The 10,378-nt window shown below is 56.6% G+C and overlaps 1 protein-coding gene across 2 annotated transcripts; it reads right to left on the bottom strand.

The window, feature by feature from the left end:
- Window positions 1-886: 886 nt before the first annotated feature.
- On the bottom strand, window positions 887-8,965 carry LOC102932907 (probable transmembrane reductase CYB561D1). Of its 2 annotated transcripts, none has more exons than XM_037884931.2 (3): window positions 8,760-8,965; window positions 6,480-6,517; window positions 887-5,068 (listed from the first exon to the last, which is right to left on the bottom strand). In XM_037884931.2, exons 1-3 carry the CDS (start codon window positions 8,881-8,883, stop codon window positions 4,565-4,567), a joined length of 666 nt encoding a protein of 221 aa, XP_037740859.1. In that variant the 5' UTR covers window positions 8,884-8,965; the 3' UTR covers window positions 887-4,564. The 2 variants fall into 2 exon arrangements, with proteins under 2 accessions (XP_037740859.1, XP_043389483.1); XM_043533548.1 differs by lacking the exon at window positions 8,760-8,965 and adding an exon at window positions 7,857-7,963.
- Window positions 8,966-10,378: the final 1,413 nt, after the last annotated feature.

Raw genomic sequence — 10,378 nt, 5'->3', positions numbered from 1 at the left:
TTTACTAGTGACCCCTTTCACACAGCAAGCCTCTGAGTGCAACCCCCCTTCTAAACTAAAAACACTCTTTGATATATTTAACACCATTATAAATGCCGGAGGCAAAGCGGGATTTGGGGTAGAGGTTGACCGCTCGCAACCTCCCATGTAATAACCTCCCGACCCCCAGTTTCTCTTCTAGATGCTCAGTGCCACCCACGCTGGGCCTTCTCCTCCCTTCCATCTCAGGCCCAGCCCAGTGGTTTGAGCAGCAGGACTGAAGTCAGGAGATCTGGGTTAGCTGTGGGACCTTGGGCAAGTGTTGTTCCCTTTCTGTATCTCAATTTGCCCAGCTGTAAAATGGTAATAAAAATAACCGGGGGGTGGTCATGAGGATTCAGTGACTAGCGGCTGTGACATGCTTGAGAGCCTCTGATGGCACAAGGCGCAGTGCTGCTCACTCTCCACTCAGACCCACCGGCTTTGCGGCAGCTGCATGGGCACTCCTGCCCCGGAGAAATGAACGAGGCCAGACCACTTCCTGGCAACACTCTGCCCGTCTCGAGCCCACCCTGCCAGCCATGGGCGTTAGCAGTTCAGTTAGCCCCCACCAGCCTTGCGAGTCAGGGAGGTGTTCCCCACATTTTACAGATGGGAAACTCCAGCACACAAGGGTTTGCCCATCCTCACATGTCAGCAGCAGAGTGGGGAAAGGAGCCAGATCTGACTTTCAGGCCTCGGCTTAAGCCATTATCTTGTCTCATCCTACACACCCCACCTCACAGATAACACACAAATGGCTGAGCTTCGAGCTCACAGCACCAGTCATGGCACCCCAGTACCACCCTGCCAGCCATGCCACACGCCATCCATATGCGCCGCAAACAGAGCACACATCGGGCACAGCTGGGATTGACTGAGGTTTCATTGTTACACACAAGAATTCCATTCCATGACTGGGCCCCAATTACTGCAGGGCTGTGTATTCAACACACAACACAGGCTAAGAGCACATACAAACGCACCAGCCACACAGATGCCAAACACTTCTTACCCATTACAATGCTATTTGAAAGGCAGAGGACTGACAACGAAAGCAATAGCAGGGTGACGAGGCCTCTGCCACAGCGTGATCTAAAGTAACCTGGAGACTGAGATCATGGAAAATGAACCATTTGTGCCCTATTCACCTGTGACCCTCTTCCACTGGAGTTATTGTGTTTCAAACAGAATCCAAATCCTGCTCACGGTCTCTCCCTCCCACCCCATGCTGCTGACGAATTTCTCTGTGCCTTTTAGACACCTCTAATTAGATGAACTTTTTCTCTTACCCATCCCCAGAGCCACCCCCTTTCTCCCCTCCCCCCGAAGCTGGCAATCACAAGGGCAGACTGCTGGCTTGCTCAGCAAGCTGGAATCAAAGTTTGAACAGCAAAACCCAGCAGGTGTGGGATGTGATCAGAGGCCCAGAGAGCCTTCACTCCATCTGCACCCCTCCCAATCCGTCTGCCCTAGCAACCTTCAGTCCAACGCAGCCACTCATCTCTCTGTCTCCCTCTCCCCCAGGCTGCAGCGCTTCTGGTTTATTTCCACTCCTGCTATGATCTATAACAAGATGTGCCACAAGGAGGTCTATGGAGTGAGATATCGTGAGGCTTGCTGCATGCGATGGTGAGCCAGACAATGTGCAACTGTACAAACCCCAACCCTACCTGGCCCATCTCTGCGGACAGCAACTGCTGATGGAACCTGTCAGAACAAGGTCCCGGACTGCAGCTCTCCCAAGAAGTGATCTCAGAGAAAACAGCTGCTTTATACAGGTTTCCATCCCAACACAAAGCAGGGACAGGTCGGTATTTGTATAGTGCCCAGAGGCCCTCCCCGAGGTCAGCACCCCATTGTGTGAGGTGCTACAGACATGTAGGGCACAATCCTGGTGCTTGGCTCTGCCCTAAGGAAAAGCTTGGTCCGGATTCTGACCAGTGCAGCAGGGAGACAGTTAGGTGGGGGTCTCCAGCTCCCATGAGATGGAAAGTTCCCCCCAATGGCTCTCAGCTGGAGTGCAGCTGTACATACATGTTTTGCATCCCCAGCATCCAAAGCCTGAGCTCACAGGGCAGGGTGGGGTGGCCGTGGCTGTCCCACGGCACGCCAGGAAGCACCCAGCATGTGGAAGGCTCCGTATAACCAGACAGAAATATGGCTGTCAGCATTTAGGATTGCACTTCATTAGCTCCCTGAAAGACATTCCCAAAGCCAATGCCTTTAGCTCGCAAGGCATGGACTTGGCCCGGCTTTTTGGACCCATAACACAACAGAGAGGGGGGATTCAGCTGGGTTAAGCGAGCCGGAGCCGCTCAGAATGCAGCTAAAAGGAGGAATGTACTGAGCTTGGGAGGTGCAAGTATAGCTCCTGCCTGCTGCTGCCCAGTCCGGCTTCGCAGGGCTAATCCAGAGTGACCCTGCAGGTGGGGTTTCAGAAAGAGTCCTTGGGGAGGGGAAGGATAGCTGGCAACCAAACCCTAAGTGCACAAAAGAATTGCACACTCTTCCATTTTCCAGTCAAGTGGGATTGAGCAGAAGGGTTTCAGCAGCGTGTTCACAGCAAGAGCCATCAAAGGACATCACAGCCCTTCCATGGGTCTCCGCCCCTGCTAGCACATCTGCCTTGCCCCTGCTGCCACCCCCACCCATGCAGTGACAGTCTGCCCACCGCATATGTACCCCACTAGCATCGTGGCTGATCCTCAGGAAGGATAACAGCCTAGCAGAGCTACTCTTTAGCCAGGGCTGCGGTGCTGAGGGTCACAGGTGAAAACCTCACTGGTGACGCATACGGGGAGGTGTGGGGGGCATGACATTGGACATTCTGTTGGTGCAGTGCCAGCACCCCGGAAAGGGAAATGCAATGCGAGCCAGTGAAGCACCTTCCCCGAGATATTGGAGACAGATGCCCCCTGCAAGTCCTGCCATTGAAATGGTTAAATATGGGAATAGTGAAGTCAATCAGCTCCCACCCCAAACATGACCCTAGGAGCTTCGCTGCTGACTAAGGCTACGTGTACACTAGGGGACTATCGCGACACAGCTCCATCGCCGCAGCAATGCCAGCACACACCCGCAGCGTCAGCGCAGCCTACAGCTGGAAGGGGTTTTCCATCGGCGTAGGAACACCACCTACCCGGGTGATGGTAGCTAGACTGATGAAAAACGGTTTCCGTCACCCCAGCTGTGTCAACACCGAGGGTGTGGTCAGCACAGCCGTGGTGCTCGCGAGCTCCAGAGCCATGCTGACCTACATTTTCAGTGGAGCCCAGGTCCAAAGCCCAAGTCATTGCGAGTTATGAAGCCCGCACAGCTAGTAAACCTGCCCCCGGGCCACACCTGCAAAGCCATCCCCAGCCCATGAAAACCCCAAGGCCACTGCAATCTTGGTGCTTTCCCATTACAACCCACTGAGCTAACCCACGGCCTCTGCCCCAAAGCGACACGCAGATACAGACCTGCCACTGCAGTGGGGGACAAACAAGCAGAAGTCAAGTGCTGCAACTGGCCTCTGAAACAGCAGCTTCTCAGGACGTGGAGGGTGCCAAGCAACCACCTCTCCGGGACCCCCCCACGTCCTTGGCTAAGGTGAACTCAGTGCTTGTCAAAGGGGCTGTGCTGATGACCATGCAGAGCCAACACCTTTGCTTACCCACTGGACGGGTCCAGCTTGGGCAGCAACAGTGCAAGTTTCCACGCCCAATGCCACCTGTCTATGGCGCTTCCCCGCAGGCCTCAGGCACAGCTAGACCACCAACTCTTCTCACACAGGCCCATTTCACACCCCACCGTGGTGAGAATCCAGGCAAAAGGCCCCATATCCTTCCAACTGCTCCCTCAGCATGCTGGGCCCTTGGGGGGTCCAACTACCACAAAATCCAACCCTCCCGCCTAGGAAAAGCCTGGGGTTCTGTAAGGGCCTGCATGGGTCGGGGCCAGGGGGCGTTGCAGGGGGAGAGGGCAACGGGAAGCCCAGAGTAACATTAGGAACAATAATTAATCCAGTTTGAAGAGAACCTGGGGCCTATTGCGATGCTGCCAGCAGCCAGATGCACCCAGGTGCTCTTCTGCCTCATTTACATCCGGGTCAGGACCAGCTGAGCTGCAGTGCTAAGGGGCAGGGGCTCCAGTGTGAGCCAGGAGCTCAAAACCGAGCCCCAGGTCCAAAACCTGAACAAAAATACATGAAGTGTCTATCTTAGCTGTGATCAGACAGCTCAGGATCTACGCCCACAGGGCAGCTCTGCTAAACACACAAGGGGAAATGCTCGTTAGTACAGAGAGCGAAGGAACGTGCCCCCAGTGCACATGTGCATTGTGGAAAGGTAGAAGGGCAGATGGGAGCTCAGACCAGAGGGTATGGGGGGGAGGGAAGAAGAGAGGGGGATGGGCAGGCCGGAGCTCAGAAGGGTGGTGGAGGAGAAGAGACGGGGATGGGTAGGCCGGAGCTGGGGTGGGGGAGGGAGAAGAGACGGGGGTGGGCAGGCCGGAGCTCAGACCCGGGATGGGAAGAGGTGCAAGGAGAAGGGGAGGCCGGAGCTCAGACATGCACCCTTTTCTTCAGTAGCTGAATGTCAGTGGTCTGGTTCATGATCACCAGGGCAGGGTAGAAGGGCAATGCCAGGCAGAAATACCAAGCTACCCCTTTGACCTGTGCCTGGAACCAATCAGAGCAAATCCCGAGGACTACAGTGAAGGTGGCCAGCAGACACACAACCAGGCCACATGTGACATGGTACAGCCTTAGCTGTGCCACAGCGGAGATCCTCAGCAGCTGGGGGAAGCGCAGGCTAAGCCCACACAGAGCCTGCCCACAGGTGGCAGCCAGAGTCAGGACGCCCAGGAGGCTGTGCCAGGAAACCAAGTGCGGGAGCTCGCTCCGATTCTTGCTGGAGACGATGAAGCCCAGGCCCAGCGTGGCAGCCACGACCACCAGCGTCTGCACGGTCCAGTGCAGCCACACTTTCACCAGACGGGAGCAGAGGCAGAAGGGGGAGTTCTCGGGCGAGAAGAGCAGGATGGCTTCAGGCAGGCAGAGGCAGAACTGGGGACACAGGAGACCATTAGCAACATGATGCCTGGTTGCCCCCCATCCTGCCTGACGGGAACACTGGCCAAGGACCCTGCGCGGGACAGCACGTTAGCCCAGAGACAGAAGAGTGCAAGGGGCCTTTAGGGGAGGAAGGAAAAGTTCATGCTTCCAAACCTGAGCTACTCCCCTGGGTAGAGCCATGAGATGGCCACCACCAGTGACAAGAGTGTCTTTCCAGCCAAGGGCTCAACGTACATAAGGGGGAACTGGGAAACTCGGCCTTGTCCCTGTGAGTTAGTTCAATCCTAGCAAATCATGCACACTCCTGCTCCCATCATTAGCATCAGGGCTTTGCAGGGCAGGTCGACGCTGCCGCAGCATTAGCATGTCACATGCGGATACTGCACCCACCACCAACCTCTTTCCAGGGGTTGTTTTGAATCTAAAAAGCCCCCTATTGCATGTTCCTGGGGACTGTCGAGACCCTCCTCTCACTCCAGTGGAGCTCAGGTGGGATACGCTCCTGCAGCCCCCATGTTTCTATTCTGCGGGGTGGGGGGAGAAGCAGGTCAGAAGCAGGGCATTCCGAGCTCCAATACCTGTCCCACTTTTTATTATTATTTTTAAACCTTCAGGGCATGTTGCAGGATCTAGCTACTCCCTAAGGCCTGTCATGGGAAGAGGGTTTTCTGGGGGGGCAGAATTTGCCATTTTGTTGTTTTCATTGAGCTATGCTTTTAAACTAGTGTAAATGTGTTTGGAAAATGGTAACTGGCGGCCAGTTTATCAATCAAAATAAATAATTCTCATCTATTTCATATGTAGTGGAAACCATCTTTAACTCCTGGCAGCGTAAGAGGGTCTGCCTCCCACTGTATATTCAGAATTCCCAGATACACATACTTCTCTTACTGATGTTACAGAGTCCCACTCTGATCTGGAAAAAGGATCACCCCTGATCCCTCGCTCTCAGCCACTGGCACAGCAGCTTTCACTCCAAACTGACACTGAACCACATCTGGAATCAGCCATCTGCTCAGGGCTAAGAACTACCATTTGGGGGCATCTTGCCAATCAGGAGAGCACCTACTTTAAAGATGTGGGTAGTAAATTCATTGTTTACACCAGATCAGATGCTATCATCTGCGCTTCCCTCCAACCACCATATCCACCCACTGAAATACTGGAAACCAGACCTCAGGAGTGAACGGAAGCCAGCTAGGACACAAGTCCTTAGGAAGATAGCACTTGCTGCAATGAATCATGGACAAATGAGTGCATGCTGCTAAGGGGCTCCATCTGCACCAGTGGGGCCCCGGGGGAGGGAAGCTAGAGCTACATGCTAACATCTCCAAAAGCAAACCAAACTGGCTATAAACCTGGGGACATTTCTAGTAGATAAACAGAAAAAAAAGAAACTTACCGCTATAGACATGAAGACAGGGTGCCAAGAAAACAGACCTGGGAAGGAAAGAGTTAACACTTCGGGTTGGGGCAACACTAAACAGAAAATGATGCTTCATTCACCCATTCTGTACCTTAGCACTTCTTATCACCATTACAGTTCCTCTCCCCTGGCTGTGGAGCCCGATGGGGACAATCAAGTATGGAGGGTGCACTGAACTGTCTGGTGCTCTAGTCTGAATCCTGTTTTCCTGATGGATTTGGGAAGGCGCGTGGAATACAGGGTTTCAGTCCCTTTCTCCCCACCCTTGGCAATGTTTATTTCTATCCTTTGGAGATAATATCCCTTCTCAGAGTTAATCAGGGGTTCTTAAAAACTACTGTGTGTTCAAACTGAGCAGAAGCCAAGATGAGTGCAGCCTTTTAAACAATCTTACATCGGCCTGAGTCTTTGCACTGCAACTCTTCCCAGATGCATCCCATTTCACGCCCAACTTCTGCCCTCCCCCACCCTCCACATGGACCTTCTCTAAGGGCAATAAGCTGACCCAAACACAGGGAATGCTGAAACTGACGTGCTGGGAAACTTCATAGATGCTGAAAAACTAAGTGGTCCATAATTTCACACTCCCTCCCTCTCCTCCTGCGGAAGAGAAGTGTGAGGGGGGATTTGATAGCCGCTTTCAACTACCTGAAAGGGGGTTCCAAAGAGGATGGATCTAGACTGTTCTCAGTGGTAGCTGATGACAGAACAAGGAGTAATGGTCTCAAGTTGCAGTGGGGGAGGCCTAGGTTGGATATTAGGAAAAACTTTTTCACCAGGAGGGTGGTGAAACACTGGAATGCGTTACCTAGGGAGGTGGTGGAATCTCCTTCCTTAGAGGTTTTTAAGGCCCGGCTTGACAAAGCCCTGGCTGGGATGATTTAGTGGGGGATTGGCCCTGCTTTGAGCAGGGGGTTGGACTAGATGACCTCCTGAGGTCCCTTCCAACCCTGATATTCTATGATTCTGTGATTCCTCCCATTCTCTGCTAGGGCCCTCCACACTTTAAAAGCCAGCATCACCCATCTTAGTGAGGAGGAGCGACTGACAACACAGTGGAGAGCAAGGAATAAAACTGCTGGCTCCTGCTCTCCAGCCCCTGGCTCCCTCTCCCAGAGGCAAGAGGAGACATGCACATGAGTAACGCTGGGACAGACAGGCTCTGGCCAGCCCCGGGGGGGAAGACACCCCATTTCAGAGACCCTGGACAGGGAGGATGTGGAATAGGGGTCCAGAAGGGGGTTGGGAACTGACTCAGTGCAGACCCCAATGCCCTAACATGTGGGTACTGTACTATAGTGAGCAGGGTGGAGGCTTAGGAGGGGGAGCTCAGGGGCTCTGCAGTCCACTTACCAGTAATTACTAAGAGGGGACCCCTGACTCTGGCCCCGCGTTCCCCGCCCTCAGCCTGCTGCATCCCTACAGCCCCATCACCTCCTCTCCCGCCACTCTGCCTCTGGGTTCCTGCACCCTCCGTCGCCCCCCAGGGGCCAGGCCCCTCATCCAGCTTCACCCCAACTCTCACCTGGGCCCACCCAGCCCCTGGCCCAGTCCATGCCTCCCCTACCCTGCCCCCCCCCACAAACCCCCCTCCGCCCCCTCCCCAGATCATGCCTCCCCTACCCCAGCCCTCCGCACTGACCACCCTCAGCCCCCTGCCCAGTCCATGCCTCCCTCACCCGCCCCCCCAGTCTCCACCCCCCTTAACCCTTTCCCCACCCAGCCCCTCCCCAGCTCCCCAGATCCTTTCCCACCCACTGACCCCCCAGCCCCTGACCCCTTAACCCTTCCCCCCCAGCACTCACTGACCCCTCGGCCCCTCCCCAGACCATGCCTCCCCTACCCCAGCCCCCTTAATCCTTTCCCGCCCACTGACCCCCCCCAGCCCTCGCCCCCTTAATCCTTCCCCCCCCCCCCCCCCGCACCCACTGACCCCTCGGCCCCTCCCCAGACCATGCCTCCCCTACCCCAGCCCCCTTAATCCTTTCCCGCCCACTGACCCCCCCCAGCCCTCGCCCCCTTAATCCTTCCCCCCCCCCGCACCCACTGACCCCTCGGCCCCTCCCCAGACCATGCCCCAGCCCCCTTAATCCTTCCCCCCCCCCGCACCCACTGGCCCCTCAGCCCAGCCCCAGACCATGCCCCAGCCCCCTTAATCCTTTCCCGCCCACTGACGCCCCCCAGCCCCCGCCCCCTTAACCCTTCCCCCCCGCACCCACTGGCCCCCCGGCCCCTCCTGGGCCCTGCCCCACTCACTGGTGCCGGGCCGGGAGAGCAGCAGCAGGAAGAGGGTGAGGCCCAGCGCCACCAGGTGCGCCAGGAGGCCGGCGCCCCGCCGCAGCCAGCGGGAGGCGCGGGACCCCGGGGGCCCGGCCTGCATGGCGGGCCTGGGGCGCCCCCCGCAACACCGGCCTGCGGGTCCGAGCGCGTGAGACGGGGCCGGGGGGAGGGGCCAGGGCGGGGTGGAGCTAGAGGGATCGGGGGGCGGGGCCAGAGGGAAGGGGAGGGGTGAAAGGGGCCAGAGGGGAGTGGGCGGGGCCAGAGGGGGGAGGGGAGGGGTGAAAGGGGCCAGAGGGGAGAGGAAGGGGTGGAGCTAGAGGGATCCAGGGGGAGGGGCCAGAGAGGAGGAGGGGGCGGGGCCAGAGGGGGAGGGGAGGGGCGAAAGGCGCCAGAGGGGAGAGGAAGGGGTGGAGCTAGAGGGATCCAGGGGGAGGGGCCAGAGAGGAGGAGGGGGCGGGGCCAGAGGGGAGAGGAAGGGGTGGAGCTAGAGGGATCCAGGGGGGCTGGAGGGAGGATCTGGAGGACTGAAGTCCTAGTGGTGGAGCAGGGGTCGTGGCACCTTCCTCTCCCCCCACCCACAAGCCACTCTACTTTCTCCCAGGAGCCTTGACCTCCCCCCTTTGGGTTCACAGGGCACAGCCCCTGTGCAGCGTGTCTTCTAGGAAGGCAGTCAGCCTGGGGGGCCAAAGCCCCATCGCCCCTTTCATCCGGCATCTCTCTGCGGCCGGTTCCCTCCTGTGCCGGCTGGCAGCCAACGTAGGCCGGGACACCAAAGGGGGCAGCTCCATGGGCGTTTGAGACCCAGCCCACACCCCAGCAGCATGAATTCAGCCTTCTCACACAGGGACGTCGCCCAGGGCTCCTGGGCCTGCCCCATGGCTAGCAGAATGAGGCTGGGGAAACTCCACGAAGAGGGATCTGGTGACAGACACCCCCCCACCGGGAGGAATGGATGTTGAGGGCTTTTTCTAAAACACTGCCCTGCCTGCCCAGTCCTGGGCCAGGATCAGCTGACGGCTCCTAGGGCTCCCTCCAGACCTGCTCCAGAAGAGCTGCCTTCTCATGTCAGGTTCTCGGACATTTCCCATTTTAAAAGCCTATTTTCAGTTGCTTATAACTTTGCCAAACTTTAACCAACTGGGCTGAAATTTTCCATGCTGGGTGTCTGCTCCAAGCTGATTTTTGGGGGGATGAGGGGGGATTTCATACAAAACAGTTCAGCTGCTTCTGAGAAGGCTAGTGAAAAATACCTTGTTTTTCCCATGTTAAAAAATTCTGGTCCCCTTCTCTTTGGAAAGCTCTAGCACCTCCCTGCTTTGGGACAGGGACTTGAAGTTTGAGAGGGTGTTAGAGATGTGCCTTTTGCCATCCCTGGAGAAATCTGCCCATATTTGGCCAAGTTATGAGCATCTGAAAAATGGCGGTTTGCACATGCTCAGCTGAGACTTTGATTTTTGCAGCTCAGTTCTCCAAAGATTCTGTCTGCGCTGGGTCCATTCCAGGCTGGGCCTCACAAGCAGTTTCCCTGCAAGTGCAGTTCTGGGTTGCTGTGGGTCATGCCGAGGCCCAGCCAGGGTGCCCGAACTGAGAGCAAG

This window comes from Chelonia mydas, chromosome 21 (assembly GCF_015237465.2).
Source record: "Chelonia mydas isolate rCheMyd1 chromosome 21, rCheMyd1.pri.v2, whole genome shotgun sequence".
NCBI lineage: Eukaryota > Metazoa > Chordata > Testudines > Cheloniidae > Chelonia > Chelonia mydas.
Note: the sequence above shows the minus strand (reverse complement) of the source record. Positions and strands in the feature narration are given on the sequence as shown.

Coding starts and splice junctions, on each gene's coding strand:
- LOC102932907 (XM_037884931.2), bottom strand. CDS start 8,883: ATGCAGGCCGGGCCCCCGGGGTCCCGCGCCTCCCGCTGGCTGCGGCGG. Junction 6,518..8,759: donor GCTCTCCCGGCCCGGCACCA/GTGAGTGGGGCA, acceptor TTTCCTTCCCAG/GTCTGTTTTCTTGGCACCCT. Junction 5,069..6,479: donor CTGTCTTCATGTCTATAGCG/GTAAGTTTCTTT, acceptor CTGTGTCCCCAG/TTCTGCCTCTGCCTGCCTGA.